The sequence below is a fragment of the Taudactylus pleione genome, unplaced genomic scaffold (genome assembly GCF_031769625.1).
Source record: "Taudactylus pleione unplaced genomic scaffold, aTauple2 ptg000372l, whole genome shotgun sequence".
Taxonomy (NCBI): Eukaryota; Metazoa; Chordata; class Amphibia; order Anura; family Myobatrachidae; genus Taudactylus; species Taudactylus pleione.
The window spans coordinates 16,069,866-16,092,542 of record NW_028284773.1 but is presented as its reverse complement, the minus strand read 5'-3'; the positions used below and the strand labels follow the sequence as shown (position 1 = coordinate 16,092,542).

General features: G+C 41.8%; 1 protein-coding gene across 1 annotated transcript in view; it reads right to left on the bottom strand.

The window, feature by feature from the left end:
- Positions 1-22,174, bottom strand: part of LOC148508309 (putative cation-transporting ATPase 13A4) — a 149,478-nt gene extending 127,304 nt beyond the window's left edge. Inside the window, exons 1-3 of the mRNA XM_088444764.1 lie at positions 22,112-22,174; positions 20,054-20,227; positions 5,874-6,023 (exon numbers count right to left, since the gene is read on the bottom strand). Of these exons, the coding sequence (XP_088300890.1) occupies positions 5,874-6,023; positions 20,054-20,227; positions 22,112-22,174 (387 nt within the window). The remainder of the gene's footprint in view (positions 1-5,873; positions 6,024-20,053; positions 20,228-22,111) is intronic.
- Positions 22,175-22,677: the final 503 nt, after the last annotated feature.

Below are 22,677 nucleotides of genomic sequence, written 5' to 3'. Positions count from 1 at the left end.
AAAACATTTTTATTTCTCTCTAACCTTTACTGTGTTCTGCTGGGAGAACACCGTGTCAGCACAGCAGACGGAGCCTGAGAAGTGAGCAGAGTGTCGGAGGAAGCCAGCGGAGGACATGCCCAGCTGACATCAGGTAAGTGTCACCTGCTATACGCCACCTGAGAGTGGCGTATAGTAACACCATCAAATTCCGATAATACATAATTTTCGGAATTTGATGAATACCATAATTTCCACATCCCCATATTAATGTATGTGGGGTATACCATCGGGAAGCCAGCTGCCTTAATACCAGCAGCCGGCTTCCCGACTGTCATATACAGACGAGGGTGAAATGCCGGGCGTCTAGATGCAGACGCCTGACATTTCCCCGACGCCGGGAGACAGGCGCCCGGCATCACGATCGTAGTGATGCCGGGCTCCGTGACCAGACAGCCGCAGGGGGGGGGGGTTAGGTTTAGGGCACAGGGGGGGAACTTAGGGTTAGGCACCCGCGCAGGGGGGGTTAGGGTTAGGCTAGGGGGAGGGAGGGTCAGGGTTAGGCACCCCCGGGGGGGACTTAGGGTTAGGCACCCCCCCGGGGGATTTAGGTTTAGGCAGCGGGGAAGGGTGGGGTTAGGGTTAGGCACTTAGAGGGGGGATTAGGGTTAGGCACTTGGGGGGAGGTTAGGGTTAGGCACCCCTAAGGAGGGTTAGGTTAGTCAATACTTACCTATCCATGATCGGGATTTCCAGCGCTGTTGGTCTTCCGCTGCCGGGAACTCTGCTGTGGTCGGCCAGGCGCTGCCGGGAATCGAACCGCCGGCAGCGCGTATGGGGAGTGTGGAAATTAACGCAGACGGACTTAACCAGGAGATATCAGTGATATCTCCTGTGTTAAGCGTATTCATGAATACTAAAATAACGGTAGTTAAGGAATATGTCCTTAAAAAAGTTATTTTAGTGTTGATGAATAGGCCCCAATGTGTTTTGGTTTTGGATATGTATTGTTTTTTAAAATGGATAAAAACAGCTAAAATCATGTAATTTGGGCCCGTTTTTGTTTCCCCCAACAACATTAGTTTCCACTCATTTCCAGTCAATTTTGACCACCTTACAGTTCACAGTATTGTTCACCAATATTGTTCAAAGGCTGGCTGACTAAACTAAGCAATAGATACAACATAAAAGTGGGTGGGAGAGCCCAAGGACGATTACATCTTGCACCACTTTAGTTTTCATAAAGGGCTGTATTTGGGGGGGGGGGGGGGGGGGGCATTGGGGGCGGTCTTTTTTAAATAGACAACCATTTTTATTGGTTATTGCTCTTATACATTAATACACATTTTTAAAAAGAACATAATAATAATAATAATACTATATTAAAAGCCAAAGATTCCCGACAGGGGTTAGAGGAAATGTCACAAATATTATGAGACTGACCTGCTGGCCGTACCACCCCCCCCCCCCCTTCTCCCTCATACATTTTCTTAGTCAGTCAATCAAACAATTAAATTAACTAACTGATCAATCCTTCCTTCCTTTTCCTGCTTTCTACTGCATACATACTCAAACTTCATTTCTATGTACTGCTCTCAGGCCTCTGATCTAGTTCTTGATTAATGAAGACATTCTTATTTATTTAGCAGTTTCTTATATAGCACAGCATACTCTATTGCGCTTTACAATTGGAAACAACATTAGTAGAACAAAGCGGGTAGTAACAGACAGACATAGAGGTAAGAGGGCCCTGCTCGGAAGCTTACAATATATACACAGAGATAGGTGCAACATATTGCAAATTGGTCCAGCACGATTGCAGAGGATATTGGTGAGCTGTATGATCCAGTCAGACAGGAAAGTTGGCCTTGAGTTAGGAGGATGCGACAGTGAAGAAAGAGAGAATATGTGAGGTTATGTGTAGACTGTACAAAGTGATGTAATTAGATAGGGAAGCTATGAAGGTTATGTGGGCATTTCTGGAATCTGATAAGCTTGTCTGAAGAGGTGAGTTTTCAGGGAGTGCTTCAATGTTTGGAGACTAGCGGAAAGTCTTATTGTGTGTGGGAGTGGGTGCAGAGTGGGTGCAGTCTGAAAAAAGTCCTGTATCCGTGCATGGGAACAAGTAATACATGTAAATGAGAGAAGCAGATCTTGTGCAGAGTGGAGATGTCAGGTTGGGAGATATTTTGAGATAAGTGAAGAGATGTATGTAGGTGTGTGGGGGCTCTATTTATTATCATTATTTTTACTAAAATAAAGTGAAAAAGGGTGTTTTCACACCCTTTTCACATTATTTTAGTTTCACCTAAAGTTACTACAGGGCAATTGGAGTAGAATTCATAAAATTCTACTCCAATCCCTAAGTATCACTTATTTTTAATAATCAGATCGCATTTCCCATAATTGTAATGGGAAATGCGATCTGTGTGCAAGTTACTAAAAATAAATTGTGAAAAAAATACCTGGGGAGGCCCTGTGATAATAATGCCATCTGGAGGTGGCGTTATCCAGGGTCTCCCCCGGTTACCGGACTCCTGCTCCGCTCCAGTGATCAGCAGTGTGGTCTAAACAGACCACACGCTGATACACTGCAAAAAAAAAAAAAAAATAATAGTAAAAATTTTTTTTAACATACCTGAGTCCAGGGACCGGGACTTCGGTGATGTCCTCCCTCCGGTCAGTTGGTCTCCCATACTGCACTGCGGCCCGGTCATCAGGTGAGTCATGGAGGACATAACCGGAGCCCGGATCATGCAGGCAAGTGCAATTAAGGGATGGGGGAATTGCGGGGGGGGCCGCGATTGTGGGGTGCGGGGCTTAGCACCAGGGGCAGGGCTTAGCGCTGGGGGTTGCAGCGGCGGCCGGTCAGTGCATGTGCGGGCACTTGTCATGGTATTTTTTGCGAAAATACCATGATAAGGCTGCGGACGGGATTCACAGGGACAGAGCTTTATCGCAAGCTCTGTCCCTGTAAGGGATTTTTAGTAAATCCCTGTGATATTGCCTAAATTCGCACTGCAAATTCAGTCGGAAATATTACACTACAATCTGCATTTCCAATGCGGATTGTAGTAAATAGAACCCTAGGTGTGGTTTGGTTAATAGCTTTATGTGTAAGTAAAAGTATTTTATATTGAATATGGTAGAACACCAGTAACCAATGGAGGAACTGACAAAGCGAATCAACAGACAATGAATGTTTGGCAATGAAGATCAGCATTGCAGCAGCATACAAAATGGATTGTAGTGGCAAAAAGGCAAAAAAACTTTTTTTTTAATTTTTTTGCCCAAAATTTGCGCATTTGTTTTCAACAAAGTACGCAACATACAATTTTTTTTCCAGTAATTTATCATTAGGGGGGGTGACCAAAGGGTTCTGAAAGAAATCACCACATTTTTAGCCAAAAATAGGTATTTTGCATTTTTTTTTCTCCTGGTCTGGGATGGAGAAAACTTTTCTCCAGTTTTTTATCGGCTGGTGCTGTTTTCACCTGTTTTTTGTCAAAAAAAGGTCAGTTTTTGCCACTAATTGAATACGGCCCCAAATCACCAAAACGTCACGTTCCACAAAAATCATCACATGCATGCTGCGCACTCACATGACATACACATTTTTTTTTCTGATTACTTCAATTACTTTGTTTTTATTTTATCTGTCAACAATATGCCAGGTCCAATAGGCTTATTTATTTGTTTTTCATTTACTAAGTATCTCACTACTGTGAATATATTTGAAATTTTAACAACTGGTGATTAATGAATGACAATTGATTGGATGCTATGGTGTATATTCAATTAGCTGCAGGTATCCATTGGATAAACCTCACTAAGGGGTCTATGTACTAAGCCTTGGAAAGAGATAAAGTGGACAGAGATTGCACCTCTATGAGGCATGACCAAATACTGTAAAGGAAGGTTTTCCTGCACTAATAACCCACTTGTCGTTAGTGCGCAAGGCAGGGGCGTATCTTCCTATTGGCCTGGATGGCCCTTGCCAGGGGCGCCGGCTGAGGGGGGGCACTGTTTCAGCCCAACATCACTAGCACATGATCTCCTGTTCTCTTCTGCTCTTAGCAGTGTCCTGCAGTCAGCTGTAGCAAAGATCACTGGTCTCCTTCTGTCTCCTCTGCTCTTACCAGTGTTCTCCACTCAATGTTGCTATGTATCAGCCTTCTTACATGTCCCTTTATATCAGAAACATTTAAAAATTATTTTTATCCCTAATATATTTTATCCCCCACAATACCCAACACATACCAATCACCACTCACTAATTCCAATATGTCAACTGTGCAGGAAAAGAGTGCAAGCACCACATCAATCACAAGGCTCTATTTGCATATATGCAAATTATCTTGCCCACAATGCATCTTGTTTGTTATTGATGCCCTCTTTTCCTGTGTTGTTGACATATATAAAATTAATAAACAGTGCTTTTCATGTAGTAAGTGTTATAACTAAAAATATATATATATATATTGTCTCCCTATTTCTACAGGCATGTAAATTGAACTACCCCCAGTGTAAATGTGATAAATTTGTTTTCCTCATTTTGAAGGACTGGCTATGATCTTTTTAGGTGGTGGCTAACCCCGTGTTGGGAATAAGACATGATCCATATGGACTGTCTTCATTCTTATGTGGGAAATATGAAAGATCTATCATCCCAGTAAATTAAAGGTGGAGTGTAGGTATCAGTTGTTAAAAGTGTAATGCAGTATAGATAGCCCAATTTGAATATATGTAAATTATGTTACCCATAATGCATTTTGTTTGTTTTTGATTCAATGTTTTTAAGCTTTTCCTGTGTTTTTTTGCATAAATAAATTTATATATAGTGGTTTGCAATGGAGTAAGTTCTATAAAAGATATATATATATATTACAAAGAGAAATAAAAATTATACTCTCCCTATTTCTTCACATGTGTGAATTAAACTACTCCCAGTGTGTGTGTTTTTTTTTAGTAGAAGCAGTCATTGGAGGGGGGCACCAATCCCTTAGTTTGCCAGGGGCGCTCGGACCCCTAGATACACCCCTGGCGCAAAGTTCAGTCAGAACTTCAAGGCTAATTCAATCTGCCCCTCTGAATAGAAATATCTCCGTGTGGATATCGTCTTTTAAACTTCTCACAAACCTGCCCAATTGCAGAGAAACGTATCAATGAATTTACATTTCCGGCACAGCTCATATAAGGCCTTATTTATCAATGATTTTCATCACTCAAAACGAGAGATAAAACTTGTTGCATATGATAAATATGCTCCAGCCAATCAGCTCCCAACTGTCACCTGTTTGAAACACAGGAGCACCATTTATCATGCGCAACGAGTTTTATCACTCGTTTTGAGTGATGAACCTCATTGATAAATAAGACCCTATATCTAAAATTTAAACCAAAGTAAGCTCTTCATATTTTGGATTTGATACTTTCATTGATACATTATTTGAGTAATTTTCAGATTTTATTAAACACTGAATATACTAATTATTTTTTATAATTTATGATTAATGCTAAGGGAATACAGAATCTCTTTAACCAGCAGTTTGATACTCCTAGAGTTATCCACAAATGATCCCATAATAAACTGTTTTCCTTTTGATCTTCATGTAGTTGTCAAAGTTTTTTAATTAATATATACTTAGTAAATATCACAAAGTTACTCATCTTCTAAATGTGATCAAGACTCTACACTACCAGGCATATAATAATAATAATAATAATAATAATAATAATAATAATAATAATATATGAAATTAGTATTGGGTTCAAATAATGATAATGATGATTAAAGTGCTCCTTAATCTGTTTTAAGATATGTGTAGATTTATCATTCTCTACGGTACAGTGAAAGTGTTCAGTACATGGATGTGTAAAGCAAAAGTAATTACTTTCAGATCCGGCATTATGATTGCTTTGTTAATGATGGAGTTGTAATCCTCAGGGAAGGGGTGGTATGATGATCCGATCTGCTGTAGGGAGGTCAGCTCAGAAAGATGGGTCCATCGAACATTTTTTCTGGAATAGTGTTTAAATTCATCCTGCCAGGGGGAAAAAAGCATAATCATAATAATTAATGTAGACTTTAAAGACAATGGTTGAAGATAGTCACAATTTAAAACCCTGAACGGAATGTACTATAAATCTATTGAGTAATATGAGGCACAGAACTGTTGTGTATCATAGGAATATTTGCGTATTTGGCCACACTATTTGGAATGCCCTATTAGACCAACATGCTGTGCTGCCAAGTCAATGCACCTCGTTGGCCATGATGGATAAAAGAGGGTTCAAGGAATCTTTCAGACTAATTAGATATCTATACTACAAACATCTGGGACATATTTAACCAATTAACTGACATATTTTTTCTGTCAAAACCGGTCAGAAATTGCTCAGGTCCGCAGGAGAGTCCGGGGAGTCAAAGTAATGCCGCGTACACACTAGACTATAAAAGTGAACGATATGAATGATAATGATATTGTTCAATGATATATCGTTCATATCATCTGGTGTGTATGGTCCGAATGATCGACGATGCGCGCTCCCGCGGGACAATAACGATGTCTGCTGTCGTCAGAACATGTAGGTTAATCTGACGATATCAACAGGAAGTGTGTATTCTGTAATGTGGCCGGATGATGTCACTGAACAATATCGTTCGCGATATTATTTAGTGTGTATGCACTTTCGTTTGGCCGTCAAATCAAAGGCAAACGCTGACGATATCGCTCATGGAGCATATCGTCTAGTGTGTATGAGCCTTAAATCCGTTCGCAACACAGCAGAGCGGTGCGGTCGCACCTTGTCAGCTGAAGCACAGTTGGCTGTGTCCGCATCCCATGCAACCACATCAGTTAAGTGGTTAAGCAAGCAATCAGGGAATAATGTTTTTTCTTTCTTGAGTAGGACCATGACAGTCCATGGGGGAGTTGTATAAAATATTGTAAATAAATTGTGATAATCTCCCCCTCTAATTACATAATGACATTTTTGATTGCCGGTACGAGGTAATATTCTTGCTGGGACAGCTCTTCCCATATCGAATTGTCCACACAGACCTTGCAAACTGCATCTTTCACAGTTAGGGCTAGTACACAGCAGATGCTATAATCTTTTTTAACAAGGAGAAAAGTAAAATAGCAATTGCCGCACTCACTCTAATACAGTTTTGGAGGGAGGGAAAAATAAGTTTAATGTTAAATAATGGACTTTGATGAGGATGGTAATGATGGTAACAATTACACAGTCACAGCAGCATTTTCTTTTTGCCTACTCTATGTTTCTGTGATTGATCTAGTTACTAGTAGAATAGATGTAAGAAGCGCTTAAAATGATATGTGTCCAAAAAGTATCTTGTAAAGGTTTAATTAGTGTAAGATGCCTGCAGATCTTACACTAATTAAACCTTTACAAGATTATTTTTGGACACATACCATTTTAAGCGCTTCTTACAACATACAAGTACTCTTTCTATTTTATACTAAGTATAGAAGCAGCTAAACATTTTCAGGTGCGCTATTACATTATTATCACAAACCACTAGTAGAATAGAGATTGATAGCACTAGCCAGGCACTTGGTTATACATTCATTTATTGAATGTGTAATAAGAAAAAATCAAACAAAGTTTTGAAACACGTCAGTATTATTTTAATTCTGATCACCACTAGCTTTATTTCATCTACACAACACTACTGCTTATAGCATAGTTAGCAGCTTACATCATGAACTGTGCAGATTTACAGAGTTTCCAATGACTGAAGATGACATATCATGGAGTACATCTCGTGGGTGATTACATGAATACGATGTGTGGCTATTAGATAACGAGACTGATGCTATAATTCTGTTTAATTCTATTAAGTGCATTTTAACTCTGTTCCCCTTATATGTACTCCCCTTCTGCATCCACACACTGCTGCATTCTTATTTCACTTTGGTCAAAGCTGTGCTATAGCTCATTATCTGTCAGCTGCCTCAGCAGCTCCATTGTTTTTCCCTATACCTCAGTAACTGATGCAAAACGGGTTCCCGTGAGTACAGATTTGACTTTAGAGAAAAGAAAGAAGTCACACGGTGCTAGGTCTGGTGAGTATGGAGGGTGTTCTAGCACTGCAATCTGTTTCTTGGTCAAAAACTGCTCAGCAGGGAGAGCTGTGTGAACTGGTGCGCTGTTCTGATGGGGGATGAAACCATTTTTCCACAACTCTGGCCCTCTTTCTTATGATTCCTTCCCACAAAGTTGCTAGAACATTATTGTAACATAGAAAAACAACAATATCGCGCTCTGACCCTATGTTTGTTTGTTGTGTTTCTATGTGGCATAATAGGTTGGGCATACCTACTATCAGCTGCGCGATCCGTACAATAGGTGCATATTCTCAGTGTGGACGTCACCATTATTCTCTAAAACATTTTTGTAGTAATGTTGATTCACTGTTGTACCATCTGGTACCCAGTCGTCCTAAATAACACCCCTGATATCAAAGAAAACAATTAACAATTAACATGGCTTTGAATATGGATTTGCTTTAACGTGCTTCATTTTTGGTGATGATGATGTTTTCCAGTGCATGGACTGACGTTTTGTCTCAGGATCATACTGGAAGATCCATGTTTAATCACAGGTAATTATCTAAAAAATGCAAATTTGCTTGAATTTGTTCCAAATGTCTGTACAAATTTGTTTTACATTTTTTCTTTCTGCTTGGCAGTGAGAAGCCTTGGGACCATCTTAGCACAAACTTTTGTCATGTTAAAATCTTGATGCAAAACTTGCCTAACAGTTCTTTTGATGACATTTGCTATTTCTGCTATCATTCGAACAATTTTTTTACTTTTTTCCACATTTTCATTTGTTTTTGATGTACAAGGCCTTCAGGGACGTTCATCATCACGACCATCACTAAATCTTTTGTGCCACTCAAACATACATGCACGTGACATACAATCTTTCCCTTAAGCCTCGGTTAGCGTTTGGAAAGATTCGGAGAGCATTTTGTTAATTTTAATAAAAAAATTTAGGTAAACACAATGCTCTATTTTTAAACTAAGCATTTTTATGACGCACAATAAAAATACAACTTCTTCAAACGCTGTATGACGGCAAACTATCTGCGTGAGAGGGGTGAAACTTGCAAACTCATTTTGGGATAGTCCAAGGTCAATTGATCCCTACTCCCTTTTAACTCACAAAGTATGGTATATTTTTTACAAGTACAGTCTCATTATTTAATAGCCACACATCAATAGTATGTGTTTAATTAAATAGCATTTTTAATATTTAAAAATGAATATATTGAATGGGTGCCCAATCTCTATCACCTAAGGACGACTAGTGGGTTTCCCAACTTAACCCAAAGGGAATTGATATGAAAATAGGAGAATATCTCTGGCACTTTATAGATCAAAACATCTTTGTAACACTTCCGCTATGCAAAACTAGGGGTCTATTTACTAAGCCTTGGATGGAGGTAAACAGATAAGTAAATAAAAAATAAATAAATGGGAGACTAGTAATATAGGACTGTTAAAGGTAGTGTCAGCACTTAAGATATAAGATGTCAAACACCCTCTGGCCCAAACATGAAATATGGGCTGCAATTGGCAAATAAGGGATGACTCAACAAAATATAAATAATCAAATTATTTATTAGTTAGATTAATGGACTCATATTACAACTCACAATTGTCATGGATAAACTAAATTTAAAAATAACAAAATAATTTTCACAATTGTAGAAAAACAATGGTTACAGTAATAATTAAAAATACAAATAATTTAAAAACACAGTATCCCAAGTTAAACATTTGGCTTAAAAATAAAGCATAAAAGAAAAAAGAAGAAAATGTTCATTTAAAATTGCAATGCATTTCACAGCACCTGGCCGTTTCCTCAGGTAGTGTTGAATGAATGTACTGTAGGTAGTCAGAATGGGTAGGAATATATAGGCTCAGTAATTGATTGAATAATGAAGGGAGTATACATGATTGCAGAGACATTTTACATAAACATGTAATTAGTACCAGAACCGTTGTTAAAAAGTTAAGTAAATCCAAACCAGCATTACAGTAGTAGTGGAGCCACAATGCCACTAAAAAGTTTGCATTAGCTCAGAAATATAATATTGTATGTCATAATTATCAGAAACCCCTGCAAGGAGCCAATGAGCTTTGCACGAAGATATACACTTTACCATCCCCAGGCTAGCCCCCCCAAAAATGTAAAAAATAGCGAAATCAAGCCAAACCTATTCAGAAATAATCCAGAGGCCAGCACAGAATCACAGTCAGTCACTAACAAGCCAGGCATTTAAAAAGTAATAACTAGTATAATCACAGATGTTTGGACATGCTCAAGGTAACCTGTTGCTCAAACACTGATATGTAGACATATTAATATGTAGACATTAGTTGGCTTTGCCCTTCTGCTCCACGGGAGGTTTCTGTCCTCCCTGAGCTCATCTTAGGACACGTACATTACGGTTTGAGAGGTGTACCACTCCAGTCAAACTCCCCACATGTCATAATACGCCACCATCGGTTGAACCGATGGCGGAAATAATGGCGGTGCAGCCGGTGCCTTGCTACGGGGCCTGCTGTGGGGCAAGGACCCATAGCCGCCTGCATCCAACAGCGCCGCTGCACCCGCCGCCAGTGGCCGCCGGGCCCCACAGTATTTAAGTGTAGTGCGGACCAGAGTGAGAGTGGTCTGCACTACACAGTAACAAACACACCGCCGCCAGCAGCGGCAGTGTGTTTATTATAGCAGCCAATGAGAGTCAGACAGACTTTCATTGGTTGCTGTGTCCATGGATGGAGCCGGACTGGTGCTCACTCATGAGCTCCGCCTTCCGGCTCCCGCAGTGGGTGATGGGAGACATGTCGTGACGTCTTTCCCATCGTGCAGAGCGGGAGGACAGAGGAGCTCACGGCAGCGGGCGCAGGAGCGGGGATTCAGGTAAGTGTTTTTTTTTTTTGTGTGTGTGTGTGTGTCTTATATATGTAGGGGGGGCATTACTGGTGACACTTTATAAGGTGCACTACTGGGGGCACTGCATAGGGGGACCACTACTGGGGGCATTGTATATGGGGCACTACTGGAGGCACTGTACAGCATATGGGGCACTACTGGAGGCACTGTACAGCATATGGGGCACTACTGGAGGCACTGTATAAGGGGCACTACTGGGAGCACTGCATTGGGGGGACCACTACTGGGGCACTGTATAAGGGGCACTGCATAGGGGGACCACTACTGGGGGCGCTGCATAGGGGGACCACTACTGGGGGCAATGCATAGGTTGGACTACTACTGGGGGCATGGCATAGGGGAGACCCCTTCTTGGGGCATTGTATAAGTGGCACTACTGAGCTCACTGTATAATGGGCACTACTGGGGGCACTGCATTGGGGGACCACTACTGGGGGCACTGCAAAGGGGTGCCCAAAGCATATTCTTGCACCTGGGCCCACCACTCTCTAGTTCAGTAGGTTGAACCATCAAAAAATTGCACCAGTCCAATTGCAGGTGCAGCTTCTCCATCTGACCATGTCTCATATGCTTGAGGCTGTGCATCTGTGAACGCAGCCTCATTCATTGACATACCACTTTAATAATCATTAGGTTGTAGAGAATAATGATGGGAAAATATGTCTCAAACCAAAGAATATATAGTTATTCCTGCACTTATATGCAATCTTGAATTTGACTTAGTAGTATATAAATTTATAGAGCACCTGACAGGGAGAAAAGGATCTCCAGACTATTGTCCGGCGGTGTTTCTGGACTGTTATCCTGCAGTGTTGAATGCTGCCCTTATAATATAATATAATAAAAGGTACCTTAAAATTGGGCAGATGGTGCGGTGATTGTAGAGTTTCAGTCCCACTGAGTACTCCTGTTCAGGAGCGAAATGCCGCTTGAGACCCAGTGGGGGTTGTAGGGGCGGGCAAGTAGGGCTATTGTCCGAGGCGTTGCAACTTGAGGACATGGCCGCAGTGTCCCCGCCAATGCCACCTAATTAGATGGTGCTCACCCTTTCCTGCCCACGGCTGCACCGCCATCTGACACATTATTCTGGCGGCGGCATGATGGCTACTTGTTCCCTCCCACTGTCTCCCAGAATGCCCGTGTGGCACAATGCGCAATGTCATGATATCACGCGGACCCACCTTGCACTCCCAGAGTCCCACAGTGTCTGCATTCTGCTTTGCATCAGAGGGCCTGCCACCAAGCTCCAGCCGGCCTAGAGATCGCCATCGGTATGGTTACCATGGATGGCAAAATAGAAAGTGGCCATCGATGGTAATCAACTATGCAATGGATGACCATCGATGGCTTCACCAACCGATTATCCCTGTTCCATGACTGACTGGCCCATGGGCCAATCAGAAATGGGGGCGTGACTTCATGAGTGTCAGGGGCGGAGCTATGCTTCGTGTCCTGGCACTTAGAAAAAAAACAAAACAAAAAACTATTCGGTTATGTTCTTCCATCGATGGAGGGAGACCATCTGGGAAAAACATTAAACATCGGTCATGGTCGATGGCCATCCCTAAGCTAGCCCCAGCCCAGCAGCTACGTGCTGAGTTGGCAGTAAATGAAGTGAGGTTCCGGGCAACGGAGGGACTGAGAGAGGCAGCACTGACTGAGGATCAACATCAGGAGGGCTGGTGGTCAGGTGACAAGGAAGGTAGCAGCAGCTGCAGCACTGTGCAGCAGGTAAATAAACTAAAGATATATATATTACTAGTACATAATGGATGATTATTCATTTACAAATTATTTTTGTTGTTTGTGCCCAGGTTACTTGTAATATACTTGTCATATAACTTATATGACAAGTATATTACAAGTAACCTGGGCACAAACAATAACATGAAAAAATAATTGGTAAATGAATCATCATCCATTATGTTGAAGTCGGTGGTGTCTGCTGGTGTAAACATCTAACTTAGGGTTAGGGTATTAGGTTAAAAGGGCTTGCATTAGGGTATTATGGATAGGGTATTAAAGTTGGTGTAGTGGTTTGGGTTAGGGTTAGTTTAGGGGTTAGGACAGTGATTCCAAACTCAGCAAACGGCACCCCCTTGGCAAATGGTGGCCCCCTGTGTAGCGCACGGTGCCGGCACCTCAAGTAGTATTTTATGTCTTTTTTTGCGGCCATGGCCATGTGTGTGTGTCTATATATAGATATATATATGTGTGTATATATTTTCAAATATATATATACATATATATATATATATATATAGATGGGACTCCACACGTTTGTTGCCCAGGGGCCCCCACAGACCATAATCCGGCCTTGCTGTGCTGTGCGGTAATGAGCTGCCGCTGGAGATGATTGTGAGATACAGGGGCAGAACTATGGGAGACAATGGAGGCGCCTGCCGCTGGGCTCCAGCCCTAAGGGGCACCTCTTCCATTGTACACAACATATTCACCCCACTTAGGGCTGTAGCTATGTACTCGGAATGTACCGACACGGCCGCCCAATACATGGCACCCCTTCCCGGCACCTGAGAAGCCACCATACACTAGTGGAGAGCTCCATGTCAGACCATCAGCTGCTGCCTTAGTCTATCCATAGCTGGTCTGCATGGGAATTGCTACGGCTGTGACGGGGGGAGGGGGGCACCAAGTTATAACTTGCCTCCGGACGTCTGGGATGATCTTGCGCCACTGGTGGGATAACAAACCCGTTGCCGTATAGTGGCTGCGACCAGTGTTAGATAGGGAGCATCGCTGCCACAGCTATTGTTAGAAATACCTGTGCGGCTCTGATAATATCTGTGGCCAGTGTCAGATGGGAAGCCCACTGACGCAGCTTATGCTGGAATTGCCGACACAGCTCTGATGATGGCTGCTGTCAATATCGGATACAATTTCACTTACATACATTACAAGCTTGGTATGAGAATGTTCAGTCTTATTGGAGATGTGGATAGAAAACTCAAAGCTCAGCGCGTTTCCGTGCTCTAATCACCTTCATCAGGAGCATAGTGAATAGTCTCTCTGAAAGTTCTAATAAAGGAACCTTATCTAACCATTCCCAGGTGTTCCAATTTAATTAGATCAGTCTGCATGTCTCCAATAGTAACGTAAAGCCTTTTTTACTACAGTATATCACCGCAAAAAGATTAACTTTCATTGTGCTCAAACAGTAATAATAATAATACCTCACTTGAATAAACATATTACTAATAAATAGATCTTTTTTTGGAATTGGCTTGCTAGATCTTGAAATAAATGGCTTCCAAGAAATAAATAAATAAATAAGAGAATGAACATATAAATCTTTTATATTTATAAACTGCTAATCTGCAATATAATGTTTGATCATTTAATTTATTATGCTCATCCGATTAACCTATTGGAGAGAAAATCGTATGACCGGATCTACCTATGTGAATAGAATATATATATTTTGTTCTTTTCCTGCATACAGTACATTGACATGCCTGCGACACTCCCATAACTGAACAGCCCATTTTTGCACCATTTCTATCCACCGCCCTGGAACGCCCATCACTTTTCCGACACCTTTCTGACACCGACTGAATCGGTCGCAAACAGCGCCTTTGTGTGTGCACTCTGTGTAACGCATGTGTCGTACGGGGATTCAGAACTTCTCACGTATGCACAGTTGCAAATAAATTCTCCACTACATGAACATTGGTATTGCGTGTGGCTGTGAATCGGGCCCTGTGTGCGATCTGTCAGTGAAGAAGGGGTGGAGTTATACAACTCTGTGTGATTTGTCCTATTAGAGAAGGAAAAGTGCAGTGAGAGTCCGAGCTATGGTGATTCTTAGGGATGAACAGCCATCAATAAAGCTGCATACACACTTAAAGATTATCTGTCCAACCATCCAACTAGTTGATTGGTTGGAATGAAAATCTGGTAAAGGATGGGAGTAACTGATGATCAGCAATTTGCTCCTAAATGCCAGGAAACAGATGAAAATGGCCGTCAGACAATTTTGTTAAATGTTTGATCTAAACAATTTGTTCAAACAACAGTTTTTGTCTATTTTCCGGCGTTTGGAAGCAAATTGCTGATTGTCATTTTCTTTCATACCTTACCAGATTTTCATTCCAACCAATCAACTAGTTGAATGGTTGGACAGAAAATCTTTAAGAGGGGTATTCAATATGAAAGGTTAACTTCCCTGGCGAAGTTAACGTTTCATATCTGAGTTTTCTTCTGCGTAAAGGTATGGTGCGCGCTCCCGGTTATCTCCGTATTCAAAATAAAATTAACGAAAACGGGAAACTCTGAAGTTGGATTTGCGTAAAGTTACGAATTTTTCCTTAAAATAATTGTAAGACCCCCCTAAAGTTGTAAAAACATGGGGGAACACTATGGGAACCCCCGTTTTAGCATTAATTGAAAGTCGGGGATTTAAATAGCCGCAGCAGGTGCTTTTTTCCCGACATTGAAGAAGTGATGCAGAAGAGCACTTAGGTTATTTTTTTCGTTTTTTTAAGTGGTCCCATCAAATTGGGGTACATGAAAATGGGTACTAGCATATTTTTAAGTCCCTAAAGTCAGTTTTAAAAAATTCTGCATTTGTGCACCTGCCGCTATAATTCTATTCTAGAAAACACCTGCCACATACTTGCAGAATAGCCCTGAACCTATTTCCCTATTGTTTAACAATTTTTCCCAAAATTTTTTTTTGCACCCCAATTTTTAAATTCATTTTTTGGGGTGTCCCTATTTTTTTTTTAAACTTTTTTTGACACAGTTCTTTTTTAAATGTCAATCTCACGGGTGCAGGCTATTTTTTTTAAGCCTGCACCCCTAAACCCCAATTCTGCACTTTTTTTCGACACCTATTCAATGATGAAAAGTTATCACCATTTTTTTCAAAGACTTTTCAAAACTGCGATAAGTCTTTGAAATTGAATACGGTGTAAAACTCAAACAAGTGATATTAACGCAAAACCGTTAAAAAGTGCGATATTAACGCAAAAAACGAAGTTATCGCACCCATATTGAATACCCCTATAAGTGTGTATGCAGCTTTACACGAGTTGTGCATGTGCTGACTGTGGCCGGCAGCGGCCATCAGAGTCCTGCAGCCGATGTTCACCATCAGTGAACAGATACTAATGGTAAAACTATTTACCATCAGTGTCAGACAATCGATGGTTACTAACCATCAATGGTGGATGTCTATCACTAGTGATTCCTGTCAGTGAGAACAAAGGGTAAGAAGGGGGTAAGTTCCTGCAGTCTTCCGGCAACCTAAATTGTTGTAGAGGTGTAGTAACTGCCAGTTACTTTGTGATAGGAATACCACACAAGGCAGAGACAATGAGCTGATATATGAAGAGGTAAGAGTCATCCATAAAAGGGGGAGATGGGGCCAGTTATTGAAAGATGGAGTAAGAACCACACATTATGACTAAAGAGGGGGAAAGTCCCCACATAAAAAGCTCCCAGCAGCCAATAAAGTGAGGGGTCACTGCAGAGGCAGCGTGGCCAGGGGCCCCGTAAATTACCCGGGCCGAGATTCCCCTCCATCTTACATCACAGCAGCCTAGAACATGCTGCTGTGTGCTGGGCTGCACTGGGAGACTGCTCGCAGTTGCTAAGCAGCAGATGCAGCAGTCTCCTATGCCTGTGGTGGGAGCGATCACACTGATCGCGCCCCCCACTCGCTATGCGCTTGCCTGAGGGGACTCATAGAGCCCACTGCGTCTGCAAAACTGCTATTTAAAAAAAAAAATTCTTAAGGGGACATGGTCACGCCTCCCACTATTAGGCCACACCCCCTTTCACCAGGGCCTGGCTCAGCTCTTGGCGACACTGAGCATGGCTAAGCTCAATAGGAAATTGGAAGCTTCAAATTAACGGAAAAGAGGGAATGAAGCCCTTAAAGAGGGAGGTATTGGGCCACAAAAGAATCCCAAAGTATGAGGGGAAGTGCTGTAAAGCTGTGATAAAAAGATGCAGAGCCTTGATAAAGAAATGCAGAGCTTAGAGAGATACACAGCTGTGATAAAGAGATGCAAAGCTTAGGGGTCTATTTACTAAGCTGTGTTAGGAGATAAAGTGAACGGTGATATGGTATCAGCCAATCAGCTCCTAACTGCCATGTCACAGGCTGTGTTTGAAAAATGGCAGTTAGGAGCTGATTGGCTGGTACCTTATCACCGTTCACTATCTCCTAACACAGCTTAGTAAATAGACCCCTTAGAGAGATACACAAATGTGATAAAGAGATGTAAAGCTGTGATAAAGAGATGCAAAGCTGTGATAATGGGATGCAAAGCTGTGATAATGGGATGCAGAGCTGTGATAATGGGATGCAGAGCTGTGATAATGGGATGCAGAGCTGTTATATAGAGGCACACTGTTTTAAAGAGATACAGAGCCTTTTACAGCGATGCAGAGCTGTAATAAAGAAATGTAGTCCTGTGATAAATAAAGCAATGCAGAGCTGTTATATAGTGAAGAGAAGCTGAGGTGTAATAATAATAAAGTCAGACTTACAGTACATAGAGCCCTACAGTATGAAGAGAGTTGCAGAGTGAGAATGAGAAGTAGCTCCAAGTAACACTTATTATTGAGTGTAGTGACTGCATATGAGCTATGTATTCCCAGTGCCTGTAAATCAGTATCACAATATGGTATCAATCCTATTCCATGCAAAGGGTGTGAGTTGCCGTTGCAATGGCGTTAAAACGCCGGCAACAGCACCGCACCTTGCATCCTCCGCGGCTCGCTCCGAGACCAAATTTGCTTAATTTTGCTTGGATCTTTATGGCTCCTTTCACTACGTTGTCGCAATGACTCACACCCGCGAGTATATCGCGTGGAATAGGATTGACCCCAATGTTTGAAATAACAGTCACTAGTAAGGAGATGTATATATATATTCATTGTTATAACCCAAGTACGGTGCAGGAGTGGAGGAGATGTAAATCATTTTCCTTATTAATTTATTTATTTATCTATCATTTTACAACCAAGTAATGTGCAGGAGGAGTTGTTTGATAAAGAGAACATATTTTGGAATAGAGATGGTCTCAGCCTAACTTGCTCTATTTGCTGTAAAGGGACATCTTGATGTATGCAGCGTTGAGCGTTTTTTTTGGTACTGTGCATGCGCCAATTAAGATTACTGATGGCAGTCGCAGAGAGGACTTGTGTGCAGAGTGACTGACAGTCAGTGACTGTTTCTGGGTGATAATGGGGGGTCAGTGGCAAGTCAAATGCAGGTGTGTCATGACCAATGCAGGGATGGTCTCAGCCTGCGGCTTGTATGTTAACGCATTGGCTCCAGCGGCTTACTTCTGACTGACGTTCTGAGCAACCATAGATGCTCATATGTTCATTGGTGCGACCGATGGTGCGTACGCAAGTGGCGGATCAGAGATGCAGCCAGTGGGCATCTCTGTACAAACGTGCAGCATTCACATATTTTTGCAGAACCATTGCATACGGAATTGCTGCTAAGGGCCATATTCAATTAGAGGAATCCGCGAAAAAGTATTGCCGATGACATCATTTTGCCAGGCAGAAACTTTTTGCCGTATTCAATTGCAAACACTTTTCGCGTACACGAAAATGCCATGCAATGTAATAGGCGAAAAAGATTCGCCTATTAATAGATGTCAGAAAAAAGTGCAAATTCGCTATTTTAGGGTGCAAAGGTGCGGAAACCACTCAGCACCCTTGGGACAGCCCCCCAAAGGATAACTGTGTAAAAAAAAACTGAATAAAATTGAAAAAAAAAAATTTGTTCGAAAAAGGGGGCGAAAATGTGCAAAGTGGGGTACAAACTTAAAAACTAGCGAAATATACTTTTGGGGGGTCTGCAAGTAGAAGTGAGGTGTTTTTTTGATTGCAGATGCTTGCTTCAGGTGCGTTTTTTACGTATTTTAAAACAACAAGTTAGCGACTTTTAACTATGCATGCCCCCATTTTCAAGTACCCCAAATTTGACAGGACTACTTATTTTCACCCCAAAAATATGAAAAATGCTATTCTTTACCACTTGTGCAAAGACGCAAATTGGAAGCAATTGACAGTACTTAAGCACCCCAAATATCTTCATTAGGGATATTCGGGGACATCTATATTGATCCCCAATGTTATAGCTTCTTTTGTGGGGTGCCAGGCTGATTTCCCCATTTTTGACAGCACTTTCCACCTGTTTAAGTATCGCCGGGTTGCGTTTTCGAGTCCTTTTGGGATTGAATACAGCGAATCGCGGGGACACACGCGATAAGTTTCCGCACCTAAAACACGCGATGTAGGCAAAAAGTCCGGCAGTCAAAAAAGTATCGCGGGTGCGAAACTAATTGAATACGAGCCAATGATGGGGTTTGCGTGCATCTCTAAATCAGGCTCTTAGGGCCTGAATCAGACCCACTCGCGAGCGGCTGTCCGCTCGCAAGTGGGTCGATGGTCTGCACTGAGCATGCGCACGACGGAGGGAGCTCCGTCGTGCGCATGCGCCAGACACGACGAGCGAAGGACTTTCCTTCGCTCGTTGTGTCCGATCAAAGGGGGCGTGCTGTCAATGTTGATTGACAGCACGCCCCCTTTGGTGGGCGTGCCGGGGGCGTGCCTCCCTGACGGGGGCGTTCCCACGGGAACGCCTCCCGTCAGAAGCCGGCCCACTGACATCACTAGTGATGTCAGTGGGAGTGATTTTGGCTCTGATAGAGCCAAAATCACTCCGGAGCTTGCGGTTGAAAACCTCAACCGCAGGCTCCGGCTCGCAATTTCGATGGTCGCGATGGTCACGACCATCGCGGCCATCAAAATGCACGCTCGTATAGCCTGTGGGTGGTGACCCACAGCTATACGAGCGTCCAGGAGGACGCTCCATGAAAATGGAGCCCGGCCCTCATGCAGAGCGTGCGCTCTGCTCAGAGCGTACGGCTCTGAATGAGGGCCCTAGTCACTAATTGCCCACACCCATAAGCTGGCTAGGGTAGAGGAAGGCATCAGCGAGGAAATGAGCACCTCATACCAGCTACACAGTGACAGGGGGACACCAATACATTAACCATTGTACTACAAATGATTCTGGATTATTTACCGTTGCTCTGAGCAATACGACATCAGCTTCTTCGAGTGTACATGGGGTGCAGCAGGCCCAGACATCCCATTCAGGTTTCCAGTAAAACAAGAGCCAGAGCAATCCCAAGGAAAATATATATCCTGCTATGCACAGTCCTTTCTGCCATTGTACTGTGCTGTACCCAAATATTTCCTGTTAACATAAAAACATCAAATCAATCATCTGCTGATCAGCTCTTGTCATAGATTTATTGCAAGCCAGTGAATGACAGCGCTAAAATGTCATATATAGGGTTTATCAAATTGTGTAATTAAAGCTACTATATGATACAGTACAGACCTCATTTTCTGTACTGGTATACAATACAGAACCTAGGGCATGATTCAGAGATGGACGCAATCCCGATGTGTACGATATTATCGGTGGTCTGCACATACCTTAGGTTGTGTATGAGAGCAGTGATAGCTGAAGTAGGCAAATTAATTTAAATGGATTCCTCTTCACACTCTGTGAGCTCTTTCCATAGGAAATGGCATGCTAAATCCGGGAGAAGATGGCGTTAGCCATCACAGTCAAGCTCCGAAAAGTTTTAGTTTTTTGAACTTCATAAATACAGTCACAACTTACCCGTACCTTGTACTGTATGTGCTCCAAATCTGCTAATAACTACAATATCTACTGCATTATACCGTAGGCTTAATAAATAGAACTTCTATTCATTTAGTGATAATCATGTGCAAACTGCTGTTTCTGTATGATTATGGGGTCTATTCATCACCACTTGTAATTGCAAATGCAATTGTAAAAATTAAAGTTATCGGGAGATATCACCTGCTTACCTTTCTTTTGCGGAATGGCCTGCTGTCCACATACACTACAATGCTCCAGCAATACGATATTTATTTAGCTTGAATTAGAGATGTGCGGGTTCGGATTTACTCGGTTCTTATCGCCACTTTACCGCAAGTTCGGATTAGTTCTGATTTATTTTATTGGCTATCCAAAACACATGTTAGCCGATAGCCAATAAAATGCCGTTTTGAGATTTGAGTAAAACCGAGTAAATCCGAACCCGCTTATCTCTAGCTTGAATGCGAGAGCATTCGCCATCTTCAGATGGCATTTGCTCCCGCTACCTGCTTCTTCCCTATGGTAAGGACTCCTGGGTCGCGAACAGCTGCCCCTGCCTGGCTCTTTCCGCCGGACGTCAGGGCTCTTGTGCGTATGTGTGACCTGTCTCACTGTTCCGAAAGGAGCAGTGAAGCAACTCACAGAGACAGATGATTTTCGGATCAGCTGTCTTTGCATCGGAACAATGATGATTTGCTCTGGTGCACGCGGTGAGTTAGTATGTTAATTATCGGGGTCCGTTAAAAGAGCTGAAAGACTTGATAAATAGGCTCTTGTGTGATGTTTACTGATCTGAGTTACTGAATGTCATTATTTTTTAACTTAAGAATACAACAGATAATGATAAATGTACATTACTTAAAGAATAAGATAAATTTGTTGATATCTAAAAGTATTCCATAGATAAACATCTTAGGGACAGAATCTCTAAGCACTGGGACCTTCCCCACAATGGCAAGAATGTGATTTTGGAGAGGTAACAGTAAGTTCCACTTAATTTCTGAACATGCTGTTACCACAGCAAATTGTACAGAAGTGCTCAGTGTCACAAAAGAACTTTTACACTGCGGCTTTACACTTGTACAGATTGTAAATAATGAAGCATTAATGTATTTTATGGTAACTTCTTTTGTAGTGACCATCATAGAGGAGGAATCAGTTACATGAAATGTATTACACATAGCAGGCAAATGTCTGCTCTCTGCAAATATATATTTTTAATAAGTTTGGGAAACTAATTCTTCAGCATAAAAATATAATAGAAATGTTAATTCTTAAAAACATATAATTTATACAGCTTATAAAAAGATATTTTAATTAAACTAAAAGTATAATAAAGTTACATTCTAACAAATGAAAGGTACAGTGTAGAAATGATATTACATGTAATTATACAGTAGCTGTCTGACACAAAATAAAACTATGGGAGACAGGAATCAGGATTACCATCTCATTCTCCTCTCCTTCATTCAGCAGAGCCCTGGCAGCACCCTCAATGTGTTTCCCCATAGTTCTGTGATAAATGTTGCAGGACACTCTTCAGCGTAGTCTCTTCTCTCTAGAGTCACAGTGCAGGCACTTCCTTGTGTAATAAACTCACTCAGAGCCTTTGATTACACACCTTTATAGGGGAGGATTAAGAATTGTATCTGGGATGTTACTTGAAGTTATTATTTGCATAATGATCTTTGAATAGAACCTCGTGTGTAGCATTTGCCATTATGGGAGGTGTATTCTCAGTCTACTCTACACGTTTCTCATTGTTTACAAAAATCACTATTGTGTGCGTATATAAGATATACAGTAGACCTTAAAGCTACTGATACAAACAATTATATGTGTGCTTATTTTGTCACGGGCTAATTTAGTGTTGAGCTTGTATTGAAAGCAAAACACATTCTGAGCACTTTACTTGTTTACATTTGTGAACGACGTCTTTGAACTTAAGGGGCCTATCCATTTCCTGACTTTGTGAACAATCCGACCAAAACCAGGAGGTCTACTGAACATGC